This window comes from Aythya marila, assembly GCF_965140915.1.
Source record: "Aythya marila genome assembly, chromosome: 13".
NCBI lineage: Eukaryota > Metazoa > Chordata > Aves > Anseriformes > Anatidae > Aythya > Aythya marila.
In genome coordinates, this window is record NC_139054.1 from 10,362,199 (window position 1) to 10,384,300 (window position 22,102).

General features: G+C 48.3%; 1 protein-coding gene across 1 annotated transcript in view; it reads right to left on the bottom strand.

Annotated features, from left to right (window-relative positions):
* The window catches only part of LOC309882920 (gamma-aminobutyric acid receptor subunit alpha-3-like), a 59,649-nt gene that overhangs the window by 22,904 nt on the left and 14,643 nt on the right, over nt 1-22,102 (bottom strand). Inside the window, exons 4-5 of the mRNA XM_082770423.1 lie at nt 5,188-5,255; nt 935-1,155 (exon numbers count right to left, since the gene is read on the bottom strand). Coding sequence (XP_082626549.1) covers nt 935-1,155; nt 5,188-5,255 — 289 coding nt within the window. The remainder of the gene's footprint in view (nt 1-934; nt 1,156-5,187; nt 5,256-22,102) is intronic.

The window sequence follows — 22,102 nt, forward strand, 5'->3', positions numbered from 1 at the left end:
TGGGCTTCTCCCTTCATTTACCCCATCTGCCTCAGTAACGTGAGATCACTGATGTTCAGAGACCTCCACCCCCAGGGCACTGGCAGGATTAGCTCATATTTGAGAAGTGCTGCACAAGAGCAGAGCATTGTTTATCAATGTAGGCTGTAAAACTTGCTGACACTGTGTAGATTCACAGCCAGCTCAGCTATGAAGAGATGAAATCCTGTCTGGTCCTCAAACAGCAGAGGTGAAAGTGCAGCATCTCGGCACACAGCATCCACAATGAAGCGTGTTATTAGTTTGGGTTGGCTTGAAGATGGAGGCACAGAAAATAATTTTTGAAAACAAGGATTTACACCTTCCCATAAACAACTCAGTACCATTCTTCTGCATCTCTGAGTATCTTGCTGTTTCATTTATAGGTCCATTTACCTTGGAAGGCAGATTAGTACATCAACCCCAGGTGGCAAACTTTAGTTACATGGGTGAATAGCTTCCAAGCATACAGGAACAACTCAGTAATTCCTGAACTAACATACAATTAACCCAAAGTTATTCCTCCATGTTCTCTGCCTGTTGCAGTTTAGTGGCAAGTGTATGTACCAGGGCTGTTCTTGAAAAATCCATGATCCCCCAGGCATGGTTCCCCAACAGCAACCTGTGACTGGAAGGAAGGCCCCAGCTTGTTAGATCTTGTTAGATCTTTCGGAGGGTTCTGGAGTATATATATATGCTAACAAATTCAGAGCTGCTCTCAAGCTGCTGGAGAATGCCAAATTCTTCCATCCTAAAGTTTTTCTGCCATTACCAACGACCTGACTTCATATCCCATCAGAGATCAGGAACAAAAATCACTTTGGCGGCAAAGAAATTGCATAAAGTACAGATCCAAACCTGCCTGCGTGGGACTGTCGTGTGTGCAGGGACCTGGAAGGCCATGGCACAAGCTTACCTCATGGTGTACAGGAGGGTGCCGTTGTCCACCAGGCGCAGCAGCTTGTTGGGTGTTGTCATGTTGTGGGCGACAGATTTTTTCCCGTTGTGGAAGAAGGTGTCAGGGGTCCAGATCTTACTGGCCAGCAGGTTGTTCAGGGGAAGTATCTTCATGGGACCGTCGAACTTCAGCCTCTCGTCTCTCCAGGACTGCCGGAAAAAGACATCAATGGTGTATTCCTTTGTGGAGAAAGGAGAGAAAAATAAGTCTCGTTTTACTTAACTTCTCATCGAAGTGCTTCAAGAAATGGTGAACAACTTCGATTGTTGAGCAGGTTCTGTTTGGGCAGTCCTCGGTTGATAAGAAGCCTGATGCAACGAGAAGGGGGGAAAACTGTGAAGGATCACAGGCGCTTGCTGCATTTTGGAAAGTGTTTTACATGTGATGCCAAAACCTGCGTCTCAGTGTTTGTGACAGACTGCAGACAAGCTGCAATTCAGCCTGCAGCACAAAGCAGTTAGTCCTGGGGACGCACTGCTGCACTTCTATCTAGATGTCACAGGAGAGGGGACCATTGTGTGCTGCTGTGTGGGAGTTTGAACAGGCAAAAATGAAGTTCCATGATGTGCAAGTGGGCAAGGATGCCTGTAATTCTACTCCTATTCCTAAAACAAACATACAAATAAAATTTCAGGACATCATTTTAATGTTCTTTTGTTCCCCAGAACATCTCCAGCAAAACATTGAATCAAAGACCACATAAACTTGTCATTATACAAGATTCAGTGACTTCTGTTTTCTTTCTTTCCTTTTTTTTTTTTCCCTTTTTTTTTTTTTGTTCTTTTTTTCTTTTTTTTCTTTCTAATGTAGAAACCCATTTCCTAGGCTTATTTCCAGCTGGGGCAATTAGAAGCTATTTCTCTGAAATCCTGCAGCTAGAGACAGCTCACAGTTTCTCAGTGTTACTGACAAAATGGATTTTTGCCATCCAAGGAGAAAGCCAGAAAAATAAACACCAAACACACCTCAGCCTTCAGTAACAACGTAATGTTGAAGGGGGTGCTGGAGAAATATAACTTCAGCAGTTACCTCCATGCCTCAGCCCCTCTCCCAGTGGCGGGGCATTCACTTATCTGCAGCTCTTGTACCGCGGAAACGGTGGCAAGGTGGAATCAAGTGTGCAGAGGCTGAAGGGTCAGCCCTGTCCCTATGCTTCTGAGCACAAGACAAGGACTGTCTTCAAGTCCTTCTGAGAGGAGAGGGGAAAAACTGGGGAGATTATTTTCAAGTTGGGTGCAGAAGGACAGGAAGAGGTGCAAAGCCATATGAAGCCAGAGCAGGGCACTTTGTGCGGGAGGCAGGGCTCCGTGGTGATGAGCAGGTTTCACCTCACAAGGATGCTCCTCGTGACCATTTTATTAGCAGTTATGCAAGGTAGCGGGATGCACCCCGGCAAATATCACCTCACCGAGGTGGCAGACTCACGTCCCCAAGGCCAGGCTCACAGTGTCCTCAGCCTCGGCAGCCACCTGACAGAGCAGCAAAGGCACTGCGGCTCGACAGCCACCCCGAGGTAAAATTAAATTAGTCTCTGGTGCCTGGCACGTGGGGCCTCTGACCCAAGCTACTCGGCGTGCTCTTGGGGCTCACGGCCCTTGAGAAAACTGCCTGACCCCGTCAGCGTGAGCTGCTCCACTGCTCACCTCTGTGGCACACACCTTATCTGGCTAACAAAGGATCTCATTAGCTCCCAAGGTTTGTGGAGAGAGACAGGGACTTTGGAAAAGCTGTCCCAGCTGTTCTTCCCCTGCCGTTGCAGTTTCACAGTCTTTATTTATGGGCTCCTGGAGGCTGCAGAACCAACTAAACTTATCATTGTGAGTGATTTCTTTCCTGCAGCTCTTCTCAGCAGCATTTAAAAGCTGCTGCACATCAGTTTCCTATAGGTCATAGAAATTCCTGCAGGTTTTGCAGCAGATGGCAGCTAAGTGAAAGCATCTCGGTAAAGAAATTCCTCCCTGCTCCCTGACCACAGGGCCACTTCTGCCCAAATGTGGGGTTTCTGGAGCCTGGTTTGGGGAAGGAAAGAGAAAAGACCCCGTGGTCCCACAATATCCCTGTGAGGATATTCTGTCCCTTCACAGAAGGCAATTATCCCTTAGTGGTTTTAAGCTCAGTGAAAAAACAAAAACCCAAAGGAATGAGCCTGTGTCTAGTCCCAGGAGGTAGGTCTGGGAAAAGCCCTGATCAGGAGAAAAGCTATCTTATTCAGAACTCTCTGTTCCTACTTATAAAAGTAAATAAATAAATAAATAAATAAATAAATTACTTTTCTGATACATTCCTGCAGGTCTTCTTTTATGCTAAGGAAAGATTCCTAAAGAAAAGAGAAACTGTGTACAGATTCTTCCCCTCTTTTCTATCCTTCTTTCCACGAGAGCATCATTTCCAGGTCACCCCTTCTAAGGAACACGCTTAGTTCTAGGCTGTGCTCTCCTCCACCTTCTAGAAGTGGCTGAAAACATGAAGACTGAGTCCATCCATCAAAGCTTAAAACTCCTGGGATTTATTTATTTTTATTTCCTGGGGACTAAGACAAAACTGCAAGAGCTCACTACTGCAGATTCAGGCACATGTCAGGTCCCATCAGGCTCTTTCCTAACCAAACTGAGTCTAGAAGGCCCTTGGAGCATCTCAGGGAGAAGGCGCTCATGTCCTCCTCCGTGCTCTGTAAGCAGCTGCTCTCCTCCGTGCTGCACGGCAGCTTTACCTGCCTCTGCTCCATCACCATCATCACAGCCTCTGCCTGCACCAGGACGCACAAGCAGCTCTCCATGGCAGTGAGGAAGGGCTGTGGGAGGGACAGGAGCCAGATCAGCAGGCAGATGCGAGCAGGGAGGGAGGGACTTCCCCACTCCGAGATGAAAGGAACCACCGCAGAGGAGCAGGCTCTCCCCACGCTTCCCTAGGAGATGGGGTTTCTCTCTCACACATCCGAGTGCATTTAACACCGGAATGGCACGCTAAAACACATTCGCTATGCATTTGCAAAATACACGGAACTAAAGCATGCAAGGGGGAAATAATTTATTATTCTTTAACTGTCTTCCTAATTTTAAATTCATTTTGTCAAATCACATTGCAGAGAATACCTTCCTCTTTCCAATACCTCATATTTCTTCTTCACAGTTCATTATACACGCTCCCTTAATCAAATATGCTCCACCTTGGAAGTAATTATCAGATACTCCCCAAGGGCTGAGATTGCTGAATATATTATGGGTCTCCGCTGCAGTAGAAAAGCAAGTGAGATAGAGAGAGAACTCAGATGAGATTAATACTCTCGGCTACACTGACATTAACTTCTCACCCTGGAAGGAGTGCTCCTTCCAAAGCCACATGAGGCTGTGCGGTGGGGCTAGCACTGCAACGAGATGTAATCCTCCACTAGCTCCTCCACTTCCTAGCACCGGACAGTCGGTGAGGGAAGCCCCAGGTTCACAACCTTGTGGGCGCGGAAAATGAAACCCTCCTGGCTTCCAAGGGGCTCCAAGAGCTGCAGGACATTGCTTCTACTTGCCCCAGCTGTTGAGAGCACTGTCTGCTCCCCCTCCTGTGGTGGGCTCCCCCCAGTCTCAGCGCTGCCCACCTCCCACCTGGGTCACCCCAGCACCAAGTCCCTCTGGGACCAGCGTGCAGAAGTGGCTCAGCACCAAGCCTGAGACTGTCCTTGTGGGGCAGCCCTGAAATGTTGGGCAGCCACCAACAGCCAGCTCCTCCCTGAGCGGCTGGGCGCGTGTGGAGTACAAGCTGCAAGAAGCACTGTGGAGAAAGCTCACTATTAATTATGCTCCACAGTCCTGTTTTAATTAGAAGACAAACTGTTGTGGGAATACAAGCCTAGATTCAGACCTCAGGCCTTTTCATTAATAATTTTCCCTGAACATGACAAAATACTGCAATCAGTTCGCTCTTTTTCCTATTTTGCCTCCTTTCTGGTTCAAGCACTAAGGACCATTTCTTGGTGGAACCTGTTCTCTCCTGGCATTGCCATCAAAACAAGCAAGGTTCTGGCATCCTCCCTTCTTCACATGGAGCACCTTCCTTCCTCCGCACACCGTCAGGCTGAAGAAAGCTGTGTTTACAGGAGATAAAAAGACCCTTGTAGTGTTCTTGAATAGTGCAATGACACCAGCTCTTCAAGTTTGCATTTGCCATTATCAACATCTGATGGGACAAACCATGTGAGGCAACCAGCCAGCAGCACTTACCATGTCTGTGTCCGAGACGGGGCCAAAACTTGTCACATAAATGTCTGTCTTGACTTCAGTTACGCTGTCTGGAATGAAAAAAAAAGGGGGGGGGGATGGGGGGGAGGAGGAAGGGCATGTTTAAAAAGTAATTAGAGAACAGAATTCATTTATCCAGGAAAGGTTTTGACACAGTGCACTTTCATGGCAAATGCCACCCTAGTGAAGCCCTTGGTGAGCTGGCATCACACTTTCTGCTGTACCCTGAACAAGGGCTGATTTTATCACTTGTAATTGGGCAAATTCATCTCTGAGCAGCTCTGCTGCTTTCCACTTTTACACCAAGGATGAGTAGGTCCCACGCAGCCAGACGACGTGTATTTGCAAAATGCATACAGCTATGCAATACATAACGTGGTGCAGATCCACACATTTTCAATGTAGAGGTAAAGCCCTGATGTTCTGAAACTCCTTTTAATCTGCAATCCCTTTGTGTCTCCCAGCCTGATAAATAGCCTAGCAATGTTCCACTGGTTTTAGGAAACCCTGGTTTTGTTACAGCTCCAGGCTTATCTGTACATAAAAAGAATCAATATTCTGATTGCCTTTTACTCCCATCGCGCTTGTTTTCCTGATGAGCAGCTGCTGTTGCAAAGCTGCTGCTCCCGTGCATTACACAAACACCCACATGCCGACACACACTGCCCCCATGGGTGCTGACCTCCAGACACTGCCCAGCAAGAGCCCTGAGCCCCAGTTCCTGCCCAGAGCCCTAAAACTCAGGGCAATCTTACTCATATGCCTTCAGGTAGAGACGGACCAAAGTGCTGCCCAGAACGTGGCCGAAACAGCACACACAGCTCTCATTCTGGCTTCCTTCATTATGGTCTTGGTGTGTTTCCCCAGAAAAATATCTCTGTTTGCAGGGAAATGAAGGCACAGAGAGTGGGTCATTTTCCAGGTTTACAGCCCTTTGCTCTCTGCCCACTGGGTTATGCTGCAAAATGATGAATGAGATGAGCTTAGCACTATGCTACCATAAATCCCCATTGCTTTAGGGATAGATCATGCAATTGTGCTCCTTTTGTGTGGCATTAGCTGGCTCGGAGCTGCTTTTTGAATAATCAAATTAGAGCCACAAGTAAGAGCTCATGTTTTATCTGTAGTATCCCATTCTGGCCACCGCAGCAGTTCGCAGGTAGCCTGGATGGCCCATTGCTCAATTCAGTTATGGAAATCCTTCCATCCCCTGACAGTTATTTTGCAGTATTACGAAGCTTAGTCTTATGCTTCAAAGTTTTGTATCCAAAAATAAGATAATGCATTCTGGCAGAGTTTTCTCCTTAATGGCTAAAATATACATATACATGTCCTTAGTTATTATGGCTGGAAAGCATCTGATGCATCCTGTGGCTGATATTGCTGTGCTATATAAGTAACCCTTGATCTTGTCTCGATGTGATAAAAAGAAGGTTAAAGAGAAATATGTATGTGGTACACTTTCTGAAACACTCAGAAAGCAATGAGACAGCATCCTGAGCAAAATGAGCTACTTCTGTAAGACTCAGGGTATTCTCTCCATCTCCCACCAAGCAAGTCCTCAAATGAGATACACAGAAGAAAACTCTAGTGAAGCAAGGCTCTTTAACACATGCAGCGAGAAAACTAATTATATTTTAGAGAAAACTCGATCTCTCTCCCCTCCCGTCCCCTCCTCCCTTCCTAGCATTCAGCTTATCTACAATAAATAATTTGTAGTCACGGCTCTCAGAGCAGATCCGTGGCTGCCCATGCAGCCAAGGGGAACTGAGCTGGGCAGAGAGGTGAAAGGATCCCCACTCTACAAAGGGACCCTCAGGATCCAAGCTCTGTGGAAGGGATTTGGGGAGCAACGATGAGGTGAAAAGGCAGGACTAGTTTGGGGCACCTTTACATACGATGATGATGTCCTTATCGTACTGTAACCTGGCTGTCACAGAGCCCACAGACCCTTTCCCACCCCATCAATCTGGCAAACCCAATCTAAGATGATATTTATTAAGATCTTGTGTTTAAAAAAAAAAACATTACCTAGGACTGACAGGCAGACAGACAGCTAGCTCACCCAGACTGTCACGGATGCCTGCACCCTTTGTGGCAAAAGCCTCACAGAACTTCCCCATTAATATGTGCTCCTAAAGCAGGGCATGGACTGGCTGGGATCCAGAGGGATTTCTGAAATTAAATCGTCCCTGAGCAAGCAGGGATTTCAACAGAGCAGGGAAATCCTGAGATCGGTAAAACACCAGCAGAGCTCCCCTTCCTGCGTGGTGCTGCAACCCAGGAGCTCCCACACTGCTCTGAGCACCTCAGCCCATGATGGTGACGCCTTCTGCTGCAGCGATGGGGAGCTGCTCAGCCAGCCTCTCCTCCTTGCCCTAGCATGTTCCCCCCTCAGCCCTGACAAGGGGAAACCTCACTTATTTTGTGGCAGCAGAGAGAAGAGCATCACCTGCCTCAGTTCAGGGACACCCTAATCCCCAGCCTGGCTGCTTTTTGCAATTCCCACCAAAGATGTGATAACTAAGGGCTGTGCTGTAGTTAGGTGCATTCCCTGGGCCTGCTGCAGAACGTTAAGTGATGTTTTTCCTTTCCTAGCACTGCTATTCCTTACCGCTTGAAGTTTTTTTATATGCAGGGTGAATTGAGCCTTCAAGCCCGCTGGGAGGCAGGTGGATGCTGCCAGCCCTGTTTTATCACTGGGGAAACAAAAAAAAAAAAAAAGGAGAGGATTGGCTCAGGTGGGAAGCTGGAGCAGAGCACAGAGCAGAACCCTGGGGGCTGCACCACTGCCCAGCACAGGGCGCGCTGTGCCTCTTGGCACTCGCACCCTCAAGCCCCACGGCCAAGCCCCATGATGGCCCTGCAGCTGACACCTGGGGACTGGGAATGAAAGAAAATGCCTCGAAGCAGATATGAAACAAGAAGAACAAGGGATTTTCAGGTTCAGTGTTTGAACATTGGCAGAGTTTAGATACCCAGGTGGTGTATCCTGTTCCCAAGCCGTTCAAGGCTGGTTCCCTTGTTTGTGCCTTTGCCCACTTGTAGGCTCGGCTTATTCCCAAGCCTTGGCACACCTGGGTTTCCAAAAGCATGTGAGCAGGAGTGAGGCTCTGCAGGTCCCTCGGAGCTGCCCCTTTGCTCACAGGGCACAAAGCCTGGCCCCTGCCTGCCAAGCACCGTGCTTGTTCCTGCTGCAGAAATCCCCCACTGCCAGACAGATCTGCAATGCAAATGTAAAACAAAAGCTGCAACATCCCTTCCCACAGTGTTACCATGGCATTCCCTACACCTGCCTGCTCCTTAAAAGCTCCTTCTCCAGGAATTTGCCACACTGCATCTAGCTGCTTGTGCAGGCAATAAATATCCCTATTAGCATTGCACAGAGGGCTGGATTCTGCCACCCCATGCCAGCAGGGTGGGTTGCCTCCCTTTCACGTGCAGGCTGCTACGGGGGTGCTTTGGGGTTCCCATTTCACAGTACACACTCCCCCCTATCCTCTGCTGCTGCCCAGAGTTCCCTGTTCCCTCCTGCTGGCGCTAGCTCCCTGCAGTCCTCTGCAAGCGGAGAGGCAGATCCCCCCTTCCTGCAATCCCCCTTTTAAGTGCTCATGACTCCCTAGGCCTGCGAGGAGATCGTTATTATTTACAAAACGACCGAGTGCTATTTTTACTCTCTTCTTGGAAGCAGCGGCAGTGCTGGAATACAAATTACGCCGCCTCTCCCAGCCCGGCTGTCGATTGCAGGGCTGCCTCGACAAGTGATTACAGGAGGCAGGGGGGCACGGGGCGGGGGAGACCGAGAAAGCTCTTATTAAACATCCCGCTGCACTCATCAAGCGCTGTTTATTTAAGATTCTGGGCCGGAATATAATCGACTCAGTCGGTTGTGTTTCAGCTCTTGAGGTTTGCGGGTGTGCCGAACGTGGTCACGTTTTCCCAGCCGGGGCTTCCCAGAGGCTGTGCCGCAGGCTCGCAGGAGCACTGGAGGTTCCCTGCTGCTGCGTGCTGCTGAAACAGGGGCAAAGCAAAGCTGCTGCGGCTCCGTGCCGGGGATTCCTGGCTGCGGCGCTGACGTAGGGGAGGCTCGCAGCCCTGTCTTGCAGCCGAGCTGGGTGAGCGAGGGGATGGGGATCTCCATGGGCTGCAGAGGCTGCGAGCCTGGCGGTAGCCGTGTTTCTGAGCACGATGGCACGGATGGGGCTGGAGAGGAGGATGGTGCTGTCCCTGCTCTGCAGCACCCAGGGGTATGAACCCTAAATCCGCTCCTGAGCAGTGTCTGGATGCTGATGTTTCTGCACCAGGCTCCTACGAACTGCCACAACCTGAAAAGTAGTGACAGGCTGGCAATGCCCCTTAATGCTCCCCTAGGCTGCATTTATCCTTGGCTCAAGACTTTCTCAGCTTGATGAGGTCCCTTATTCAGTGATCTTCCTCCAAGTACCTGTGCAGTGTCCCCTCAAACACACAAAATCCTCCAGGAGGGACTCCCACCACCCTGTGGCGAGGGCAGCATCACCATGCAGAGAGAGGGGACACAGCTGTCCCACATCAGGCAATTCAGTGAGCATGTGGGACAGGATGGGGCATCAGAGCCACCACAACATCCCCAGGAAGGGAACCACAGAAGAGGAGTTTGTACAGCCAGCCCCCACTGCCTGCCTTCCCCCAGGCAATTGCCACACTATCTAATTTTTGCAGCTGCACGCAAGCTTTTTGGGTGTCTCAGACTTCGTTTTCTCAGTCTCCCACTGCAGGGATTTAATTTCCTTTCAGTTTTAGCCTCAGCCCAGGGCAGGTCCCCTGGGGCTCCCTCCCTGCAGAGCACAGTAGACACCAGCACTGGCCAGAGCCAGCAATGGGTCACAGAGGGATATGGAGGGGACGGGGCAGGTTTATTATCTCTTACAAGAACATCACAAGAGATGTTCAATAGAATTGAGCCGTCTGAAATCAGCAAGGTGCTCAGCAGCACAGCACACAGCCTGCACAGCCCACGCACAACAGCAGCCATCACAGCCAAGAGTGTCACCAGCAGGGCTGGCAGCTGGCCCGTGCTTTGCTGACCGGACAGAGCTAACAGCAGCGTCAAGTTTAATTCCCTGAGCTACCTAAAACACCATCAGACGCACAGGAAATCTCACTTGGGTGGAGGAGACAACATCAAGAGACAACAGAGACCCTGCTGACTCCGTGTTGTCCATGGAGGGATGGTAATCCTGAAGGCCACCCAGACCTCACACCCTCTGGTGGCATCTGCCTCTCTCTAGTGAGCAGGGAGGGACATGAGGGTGAGTAGGGTCCTGCTGATCAAGGCTGGCCTTAGCCTCATGCTCCCACCTGCAAAAAGCAAGTGGGCATGGGGTTAAAGATAATGGGATGCTTGTCCACTGCAGACTGGGTCAGCCAAGGACCAAGCATGGGGAAATTTGTACCCTGCAGAATAAACCACAGAGCAAGGAAAGAAACAATATAAATGTCTGAAACAAATGCCTTATCTCAGCAAAAGCAGGGGTGAGTAAGAGCCTGCAGGGGATTGCCAATGAGACCTTTGGATCAGATCCGTATCTGGCTCTGCCTATATGTCATGAACTATTTATTTAATGCAGTTTTGCTCAGCTATTTGCTTGTTTTCAGAAGTGGTCTCCCCGTCTCACCAAGCTGAGATAACTCAGCCTGCGTAACAGATCTGACCCCCCTCCGTTATGTTCCCAGGGTCTTCTGAAGCCTTGTGATCAAAAAAGCACCACAATTGTAGAGAAAACGAGAAAAATTGCTGCTCTCCTTGAAAACATCAGGCCTGTCCCTCTGTCCTGGGGTGCCGAGGCATCTTCTCATAGGGATGCCTTATCACCCACAGCTGCTGCCTGAATCCCCCGGGACCACCAGCAGTTCCTGCACATCTCCTTGCAAAGATGCTGCTCCCTGAGCTGCGGTGACAAATTGTGCCCGGGTGCGATGGCAGCTGCACGTCCTCCAGCCAGGCTCGAGACAAACCACTGCATCTGTAAGCACAGATCTGCACGTGGTGCCACTGCCAGCAGCGCTCTCTCCTTTCTACCCCCCAGCTTAGATATTTCAGCACAGGAGGGGCAAGAAGTTAAGAAGAATTTCAGGGAACCTCTCAAGAAGCAGACAACAATGAAGCCAGCGCAGCCTGCAATTACAAGCGTTCAGTTTTTCAGCCCAGATGAAGTGAGGTGGTGCCTGTCACATCCCTCAAGGAGACAGCCTGCTGCCCTGGCTCTCCTGCTTAGCAGGGCCAGAGGAGAGCTGATGCAACAAAGAGATTTATGTCCTGTCACACACAGCTCATGGTGTATGCAGCTTTGTGACCCAGCTGCACCTAGTGTCCTCTGCAGGAGCTAGACATGGGACCAAGAAGTGACCCAGTCACCCCTTGAGCATGGCTTGTCCGGGATTAATGACACCACCATGCCTAGGTGGTTGTCTCATTCCCAAGCAACCCCTGCTGCCACCTGGGGATCAAACTCCTCAAGTTATGTGGGGAGGATAAGCTCAGTCTTTGGGACAGAAATCACCAAGTGGTCTCCAAATGCTCGTGGCTCTGAGCTCTCTCTGTACCTGTGCAATGTTGGCTGCAGAGTTTGGAGAAGCTCCAGCAGCCTCCCCGAACAGACAGGGGCTCCAACCAGCCTAGGAGCGATTCTGCTCCACCAGTGGTGGGACCAACAAACCTTGCTTGCCTGCAGATCAGCTTTTCCTGCCTGTTTTTTCCTGATGCCTAACACCAGTTGATCTCACCCAGCAACCCTCTCTCTACTTTAGATCTTTTCCCACTCATCTGCATAATTTCACAAATCTTGCAGGGACTTAAAATCTTTGATATCTACTTTTCAGTCAGCCTTTGTTCAGATCAGGAAACCAGCTCAAGAGCTTTTAGAATACAAAAGGCAGAAGGAAAGACATAAGCCTCGCCCCATTAGGAGCCCAGGAGAAAAAAAAAAAAAAATCTACCACACGACTCAACAAAACCATGCTTACAGCTCAGGTAATTTAATTTAGCTTTCCCTCATTGCTCCATGCAGACATACACATATTCTTGTTACTGGGTTAAGTGAGTGACATTAAATACACATCCAGAGGCTAAAAGCAGTATGTGGTGCAAGCTATTGATAAACAAAGTCCAGGCAGAGGAGACGAGAGAGTCAGAAGCAGCAACTGCGCGAGGATGTGCAGTCATGGAGGCTTCACACACACCCCTCGTTCTCACACATCCAGACTACGAACAGAGACTACAAATTAGTTGAGCTATTTTTGCTACAGACAGAGATGAAAAAAAGAATGAACAAAGCTACTGTAGTTACTATTTTAAGGACTTAGGACACCCTCAGATGCTGTAAAGACAGAGGAAGAATACGTATGTGCGAGCGTGCTTTGAGAGCTACAGCTCTTTGAGACCCTGTGGTAATGGAAGAGATGCTACGTAAACATGTTTGTTATATATTATAAATACGATGAGAAGATGTGTGAATATAAATTAGCATACATAATTAAGCGTACTCAGTATTGATGTCTGCCCATGACAGCTAAGCCAGAGGCGCTTGGGGAAGACAACCCCCGTGCAGACACAGCTCGGGTTCCTCCATCAGGGAGCGTGCAGACCAGCCCTGGCAGGTTATCACACACTCCCTTCCTAACTCAGTCTCAGTGAATCTTTCTTTAACACAAACTATCACCTCTGAAGTCCCAACAGGCCACTCACATGCTTGAATAGGAGCTGCAAAGCTACAGATCATTGCCAGCAAAATCCTTCGCTTTGTAAAGCAATTACAGAGCTCTGTAATTCATCAGAGCTCAAGGCAGATCTCCAGGAGAAAAGATAACACTAGGGTGCAATACAAAACTGCTGTTTCTAACCTGATAATCATTGATACATAGAAAATCACTGAAACACTGGAAAACAAGCGGGGAAATGCAAGAAAAATCAGAGAGACTTGCTGCATTACATTAATTTTATGTCATTGCAGAGAAAGACAGAATAAACAAGCCCACTAGAGCATGTGGATTGCAGGCTGAGCCCTGAGCTCCAACCTCATCAGCGCCAACCTGCCCTGAGAGCACAGTGCAGCTCTGCTGTGCCTCAGTTTCCCTGTCTCTCAGCCTCAGCATCACCTTCCCATGCCTCTGGATGTACTGTGTCCCAGACTGCTCTGAAGGCTGGGGACTGCCAGGCTGCATGATGGACAGTAGCATGCAAAAAGAAGTTAAAAACATAAAAATAAAGGCGGCTCCTGGGGCTTGCTGTACAGCTGAGAGCAAGAGTCCATTTAATTCTCAAGCCTGTCCCCTGAGGCCAATGCCAGGTAGTGAGACGAAGATACAAGAAAACCATAGCAGGGAGCAACGCAGTAATTTGCACACCGGTTCCCTTATCTCGCCCGAAAGCTCCTGCCTGGCGTGTCCATCAGCAGGAGAACTTTATCAGCTCCTGCAGCGGCGTGCCTCTGGTGACACCACTGGCATCCATCACCACCCCCAGGGCAATGGCAGACGGCACGCTCCTGTCTGCGCGCACCCCGATGCTTTCTGTGCCATTTGGAAAGCTGGGCTGTGCACACAGCCAAGGCCTCCACTGAGCTGTCTCCCGGCCGTGATGCATGGGTCACTTGGCTGCATGGTCACTGCTCATTTAGTTTGCAGCAACGCCGATATGCAGTGCAAATAATCTCTAATTCGCACTGCTTTGCGCTGCTCACTGGAGCTTTTTCCCTGATGCTGGAGTCCAGCCCACTGCCTCCCAGTGCTGCCTGTGCAAGGAGCACTGAGGTGCTCCACAGCAGGCTTGTTTGTGTGCTCGGGCTGCTGCTTCATCCCCACATGAAGAAAACCTTCTTGGAGTAAGTTCTGTGACGACTGTAAATCTTTTACTCCACAGCAGTTTCCAGCTAATAGCGTTGTTTGTCCCACGGACAGGGAGGCTCTTCGTTTACCACTTACACAAAGCAATAAATAGCAAGTTCTCTGTCCTACCCACTACATGAATTACGACATGCTGCACCGTACTCTGACACTCCCATCAGAGATGAGCAGAGGGCAGATACCTCCAGATGTGATTTTTAATTTCCTTTGCTGGGGGGAATGTTTTCTTGTTTCAGCGACATGCACTCAAAGCGTTCCAGTTCCCATGGCAACTCCCTGCTTCCATTTAGATGTCATCTTTCATCCCATCCCTTCGGAATTAGACATCTCCTAGCAGAAGTTTTGAAGAAATGTCTCTCAAATATATATTTATTAGAGTCAGAGCGTACAAGTGTGCTTTGCTGACACGTTTCTTAGGCAATTCACAGCCTACAGAGGAGAAGCTGTCTCCAGAATATGCTGGCTGCCAAGCTGCCTTTTCTCAGCCTCTGTCTTCAGCCAGAACTCTCCCTTTTTTTCTGCCACATAAATATTAGTTAGAAGATACTCTTTTGCATTTTTTTCCTCTTCTCCCTCAATTCCTTGTTCCCTTTGCTCCTCATGCCCAGGCTCAGCCCAGCTCTCTGTTAGCCTGGGGGGTGCGTGCCCAGTTCCACACACTCTGGAGGTACCTGCAGGGCCTCTGGGGTATCCCTGTCCCACTGGGGTAGGGATAAGAGGGGAGAGGAGCTGGTGGCAGTGCTGCTGCCTGGGTACCTCCCTTGTGCCGTGTTGAACCTCTCCCACCAGATCAGAGAGAGGCAGCGCCAGCCCCGGCTGGAAACCATGCTAGCGCTCCCTAATAGAGCTGTAACATCACAGCTTCAAATTGCCTTCCTTCAGGAGACAAATCCAAGCAAGCTAATTGCTGGGAGCTGAGCGGATCCGGAGGCTGATGGAGCTAATCCCAGGCATGTTTAAATGCAAAGGCCCAGGGAGTCTCACTCAAACCCTACGTGATCACTAAAGCTCACTGCTCTGCCTGATTCTCAGGTGCAGCCTGCATGGAAAACACAGAATAAGGCAGAGAACTGGGAGCAACAGCTTCAAGGCCAAGACACTGGCCCTCAATGAACCTGCACACAAGCCAAAGAGCACCAAAGCTGCACCTCCTGTTCACCCCATTGCAGACACCATGCAGATAAACAGCCCTGTCGTCCCTCAGAGAAGTTTCTACATGTTTTCTTAGCCCAGCTTCCAGAAGGGACACACAGGCCCAGGGGACACTTCTTGCTGACTCCAGACTTCATGTTAATTGTACCATCCCACCAGCCATTAATCAAATGTCTTCCACTGGCGTTTTTATTGGAAATCAATTTAATAAAGTAGGTGGGAGTCCACATGCTTCCATAACACCGGATAAATATTCATGGGGACTTGTGCTGCTTTAGCTAAATGAGTTTTTTAAATTTAACTTGTGCAATTTCCTTGTTCCAAGCTATACAGCTTGGCTTGCCCTTGGTCAGGACGCTCAGGAATAACGCGAGGTGGGACACGGCCCTGCGCTGGCTCACTCTCAAGCACACCAAGGAACAATCCCTTGCTCTCTGGCCAACACCTTTTGGCAAAGATGCCGTCGTCTGTAATTGGAAATAGGAGTCTGCTGGGCTCACTGCAACCCCAGCACCACAGCAGAATTCAGATGTCCACCTGGAGTTCAAACCTCACTTCCAGCCCCTAAGAGTATGTGGCAACCTCCGGATGTGCACCATCTGATTTCTGCTTTTCCCTCACTGTTTAAGAACCTCATGCGCTCCAAAAGCAAATAAATGGACACCATGGGAAATGCTTTTTCCTGATGCTTATTGAAGGAGATTAAGGAGCTTCCACCAACCAAAATATCTAACAGGCCAGTGAAAGGACTGAAATACACCCACACAAAGCTTTGAAATGCATGGGATGCGAGTCCCAGGAGAAGATCTGAGCACCAGGCTCACCCTCACGGAGAGGATCTCCCTTCTGCAGCCTCTGAGGGAAACATCTGCTCTGGATTTGGCCATCATTGCCTGCAGAGCCAGGACAGCAGCAGTGACCAAGGCTCTTCTCTGCAGTTCTCCTCAAAGGCAGCTATTAGTGTCCAGACGGAAGAAAGTAAAGTCTGACACATCGATCAAATTTAGTAGAAAGGCAGGATTCAGACAGCCCTTATCAGCAAGAGATTTTACAGCTTCTAACAGCTTCATTGTTAACTGGAGCAGTGAGGAGCTGCGGCTTCCAAAAAGCGGCAATGCAGGGCAATTCAAGCGCTGCCAGGACTCCTGTCATGTTATCCTAGTGATACCCTTCTCTTGAAAGGCAGTGCTTTAGAAATCAAATGCATCATCATTTTGCCTTTGTTATTAACACAAACTGACTTGTTTTCATCGTTACAGCCTCGACCTAATTCCCTGCGCACACGTTCCCTACAGCAGCTCAGATCTCTGGACAGGATTTGCTTTCCCTGGGCTTTAATGACATGAAGATTGTGACTAGCCCCAGAGATGTGCACAGAAAGTCTAAGACCAAGAAAAAGGTGCAGAGAGCATTCCTGCCCTGTACACATCCTCATGAGCTAGTGACAGTCACGTTTCCTATGGCCCAGCTCCAGGCTGGAGATGACACAAAGATGAACACAGCCCATGAAGAACCACCACTACTCCTTCCCCTCATCCCAGCAGCTACTGCTGGGGCAGAGGTGGGCATGAGACAGTCTACTCACTTAGTCCCATGAGATAATCTAGTCACTTAGTTCCTCCAAAACCACATCTGCTACATGGACAGCTCTCCTGCAAACCTCAGAGCCCTCCGATCTCTCTGATTTCGCCCCTGTTAAAGCAGCAGTCCTTCTTCTGGGAGATCATCCTTGCTGGAGACAAACAGCCTGTCAGCAAACAGCATTAAATATAGGGTATCATATTCAACAGATAATGGCATGCTTTTAGTTTATTCGCTCTTGGATGCAGGTCACACAACTAATGTCATCTCTAAACACTGAAATCCTGGATGTGAAAAGGTAAAGCTTAATTGCCTTGAACAGCAACTCTTGTATTGACTCCAACAGAAGGCCCATAAATATTAATACAGCTATATTTAGCCCCTTTCAATTATACATACAAAATTAAACATCTTTCTGGGAACAAATCAGTCAGGATAGGGTTCAGGGGTTTTATTCTTTCCCTTTTTAATGCATCGTGCATCAAAATAATAATTCTGATAGAGCTGCAGCTCACAAAAAAAAAAAAAAAAAAAAAAAAAAAAGGAACAGTTGGAGGCAAAGGCTTAAAATACCTTCACCTGGCTCAAGCAACTCTCTCCACACATAGTCACAGGCACCTGCAAACCCCTGGTCCCACCTGCACTATGGCCATGCCCAGGCAGTGCCTTCTGCAGTTCAGGCCCATCTCATTTGTACAGAAATCACATCTACTTTCCTGATTTGCAAATTAATTATGCTTACCTTTCTTTGCCAAAGTGGACTTAATGGTATTAGTGTTACATGACAAAGGGAAGCAATCAGAAAGCCTCTCTCATAATGACAGCAAGATCAATGAGGAAAGAAGAGACAAAGTTTCATGCTTTCATTCTTTAACCCTTCTACAAGCAGAAAGAACCCTTTCCTAGGAAAAGACTTTACCAAATTCTCAACTTGTGAACAGGTGAATCTGTCCAACAGAAAGGGCTCTAATCGTTCAAACAAATACCTGTAATTCAATTCACACATACACACAGTCCCTTTACAGAAAGGGCAACTTGTGGAAAGAGAAGTTTGCACCTTCATTTTTTGCATGACAGGGGCTTTATCTGGCTAAAGTGACATTCACAGCTCTACAGGCAATGTGTCTGCAAGTAAGTAGGAATTCAGGACTGCAAAAACCTTATCTGGTCTGTATGGATACAAATAACTTCCTTGACAAGGGTTCAGATGGGTGCAGTAAGCCTTGTGCAAAGCCTTTGCCTCCTACCCCTTTGCAAATTGCAGTGTCTTCTTTATGGTCATCAGCTCCTTTCCTTGACAAGTTTCTTCTATCAGAATTGCAACTGATCCTCTAGAAAAGAGGCACCTGAAATGACTTTTACAGGGTTGAAATAGTGTCTGCAGAATTCTCAATTTATTTTCCTCCAGTCATGAATCATCCCATCCACTGATTCAGTCTGAACTTTGTCAGAAATAGGATCTTCCAGTAGGCTTGGGAAAAAAATCACTTGTTTTTTCCAAGCCTGTTGTTCTCATCGTTTTGGTTTGAATTATGTTCTCCCAAAAGGTAAAGTGAACAGGCTGTCCCTTTCTCACAATGCAAATTGTAGATTGAAAACTCTCTAGGCTATACTCTGTGCTTGTAATTCCCAGTACTCCACAAAACATGCTTAAAAAAAAAAAAAAAAAAAAAAAGAATATTAACTGTATGTCTTTCAGAGACACGCTTTTAAAGTAAACTACAGGTTAGTATGCACAGACAAATCATTACATTCTTGGCCCCACCAGAGTCTGTAAGGCTTGCCATTTACCCTCAACAAGGTGAGAATTTCACTCTGACTTTTAGCAGTGTTTGGCCAAGGGACCCTGTACCATTCAGCCTGCACAGCCTTAACAGCAACGCGCTCCCCAAAGTCCCCTGCATCTTCCAGAGCCTCACGACCGTTCCAATACTTTTATTTAATCCAACAATAACCTTTAAATAAATGAAACAGCATTACCACAAACTGGTCTGAATCAGCAGCGTTAATCCCCCCGCCACAGGAGGCCCACATAGATGTGATTTGATCTCTCCTTCCAGATGGAACCAGTCTGAAATCCACCAACACAATCAATGACAAAACATCCTCCAACAGACGCCATCAGTGCCTCTGTATAGGTACATGAATGGCTGCAGACATACTATTTTCTAGCTCAATGAATAAAATACCTGCTGTTTTCTCAATATTTGACCAGTTGTTTCTCCATCGGCTTCCCTGAATAAAACAATTAAAGTTGTTTTTAAACCCAGTAATACCTAATAAAAAACCTTACTTCACACTCTGAATTAAAGACACATTATAAATCCTTTACATTTGACTAAACGGATGGAAATTCAAATAAATGACTCGCTGCCATAGTCCAACAGATCAATAAAGACATCCTTGCAGGCAGTTTATGGCCATCTATAACACCATCTACTAATGTTCTTAGAGCCATCTAACACATGTTCAACATGCTTAAATGTCGGCTCACGCCTTCCGGAGTCATTACAAACAAATAGCATCATCCTGTCTCCAGCACATACCCACCAGCTTCCCTCAGGGCAGGGATGAGCTGCCTGACGTTGGCAATGGCTCGGTGCAGGTGCCTGATGTAGGACTGAAGCTCTGAGTTACTCCAGTACAAACTTCTGGCATTAGAAGTCCTCCATAGGGGTTCATCCTCCTATAAAATTCTCACCCTTTGTGGAAATCTTTCTTCTTGCCCACATACATGGATATATGGAGGGGTTAGTGGGATGGACTCCTCACTGAAAACACACAGCAAGCTAAGGCACTACCTAAAGAGCAGCACACAAAGCAGAATGATAAACATCTTTCCCTCCCCAGTCCCTGCAGCCCAAGGACTTGGTTATTTCCCCTCTGGAGAACCCAGGAGCCCAAGGACAGCTTCACTACGATGCTCAGCTTCGGCTGCACAGCTCCTTCAGGGACCTGATGCCGTGCTTGTCCCCTCCACCTGGCCATGGCTCCGATGGCCCTGAGGGACACGGCGCTGACCTGAGGCTCAGGTGCCATTTCATGCTAGAAATGATCAATCTTTTCACAACGGATTTCTGACCCCTCCGGAATGTTTGTGATATCCCTGAAGCTCTGATACAAGCTTGTTGCCCTAAGCAAATTCATAACTTATTTAAGAGAAGACTTTCACCCTTAGGCGTAGCTGTCAAGCCTGTACTCCTCACTCGCCCTCTGATGTGTACATGCCTTTACGCGCGGAGCTCCCTCTCCCTCTGCTCTGTGGATTTAAGCAGCAGCACCAGGGATTTCTACATGAGAAAGGAGAGCATCAGGGGCTGCGCAAATCCACAGCAAAGCTGCCTTCAGAGAACTGCACTCGAGGGGAAGACAACCTTTCTTTTTTTTTTTTGTATTTGTTCATAGATCTTAACTTCAGAAGTTCGACAAGACAGAGCAGGGTCCCCATTGCCCAGAAAGGTAAATAGAAGAAATTGCTGTTCAGGCTATGCCTTGGCTTCAAATTAAAACTCATCAAGGAATCTCAGCCAAAGACAAAAATCTGAGATAAGACATGGATTTTCTCTAAGAAAGAGTCAAATTCCTCCCTGGAGTAATCAGTGCAAGGCATGAAGTCAGATCAGAGAGAAAAGATGAGAAGTTCGGAGAGGTGAACACTTGGAGAGAAAAACAGGGTAAACACAGTCCTGAAATCCTGGAAATCACAACGAAACACACTGGGTTTGTCATCTGGTGTTTCTCTTGCACAAACAGCAGATCAGGAAACTGTTTATGATGCAAACCGTATGTAAGTTCACAACACAGGTGAAAAGACAGCATCCTGGTGAGCAGAGGAGCCAGAGGGCCTTGGTTACTGGGGATCAGCTCTGCATCAACAAGGAGCAGTTTGGGAATTTTCCTACTCTGTCTCAACCCCTCCTCTTTGATGGTCACACAGCTGACAAGCTCCTACCTGCAGGTCAGGACAAAATAACAGAGGCATGAGGATGCAACACACTGAGCACCAAACGTCACTCAGGTGTCTCTCAACCTAAAGAGAGCCACTCTCAACCCAAGACCAAAACTTTTTGGCTGTCAGCACTTGAATCAGGGAAACACAGGTGGCAGAACATGGATCCAGATGTTTCTTGCTTGCTTAGAGGCCATCATGCAAGCTACACCATCATCAAAAGAAGAGAAGACACCACACCACGGAAAGAAAACAGGAAAAAAAAAAAACAGTTGCAGTGCACTTCAGTTACAGAAGAATAAAGGGAATACATCAGCAGGATAAATATTAACAGGTGGCTACAGATCAAAACCACTCACAGGGCAGAGCTGACAAAACAAACCCAGATAAAAGGCACCAGAGGCCCGTGGTGGGCAGCCCTGATCTGAGTCCTACTGGCAGAGCCCAAATCCTGCCTTACCCAAAGGGTGTCTGTGCTGAGCCCAGCAAGGGCAGGGAAATGCTGACACAGTGCCATGAAAAGCAGCCTGGTGGAGGTGAGAAAAAGGAAAAGAAGGCAGCCATGAGCCCAGGCTACTCTCTCATCCTGGTATACCCAGATGTGAAGACACAACGTGGGGCTTCCCCTCTGCTGGGGGACCCACTCGCTGCCAACCCTGAGGCCAAGGAAGTGGTGCCGTGCCCTGTCCCCAAGAGAGAAGGGACCAAGGGGGCCACATGCCTTGTTCTTCTTGCAGGTGCATTGCTTTAATCCAGTTGCCCATGTTTGCTGGTCCTGGTAAACCCCACGCTCTTCAGAAGGCTCCTAACCCTTGTCACAGCACTGGGACACAGGGCAGCAGGATGCTTGTCCTGCCAGTGCTCCTCCAGCAGGACCAGGCCAGCCATTTGCAGGCCCCAGAAAGATGTAGAAGCTTTTCAGGCAAATACTGAGAGCTATGCTGCAGGTGATGCTGCATCCAGGAGGAACAACAATCATCAGTAGCAGCTCAGCTGCTACAAATTGCCGTTTAATTGCAGCAAAGAAACTGGCTCATCTAGAACATTTGAAGCCTATCTTTTCCAAGAAAATGACCAGCCACTCTCTCCTTGTGGCAGAACCTTTTCCTCCTTGGCAGCCCCTGGAAAAGGCCAACAGCTTTCTGGAGTCGAGGCTTCCCTGGTCACCAGTATGGAGATTTTGTCCAGCGCTGCTCCACATGTTCTCAGGACCTCAGCCTCACACCAAACACCGCAGACACTGACACCCTCTCCAAAGCAGAGATCCTCTGGCTGAGAGAAGAGAAATCCCTACCCTGCTTTGCAAAGAGCTGGACACACACAAGATAGGTG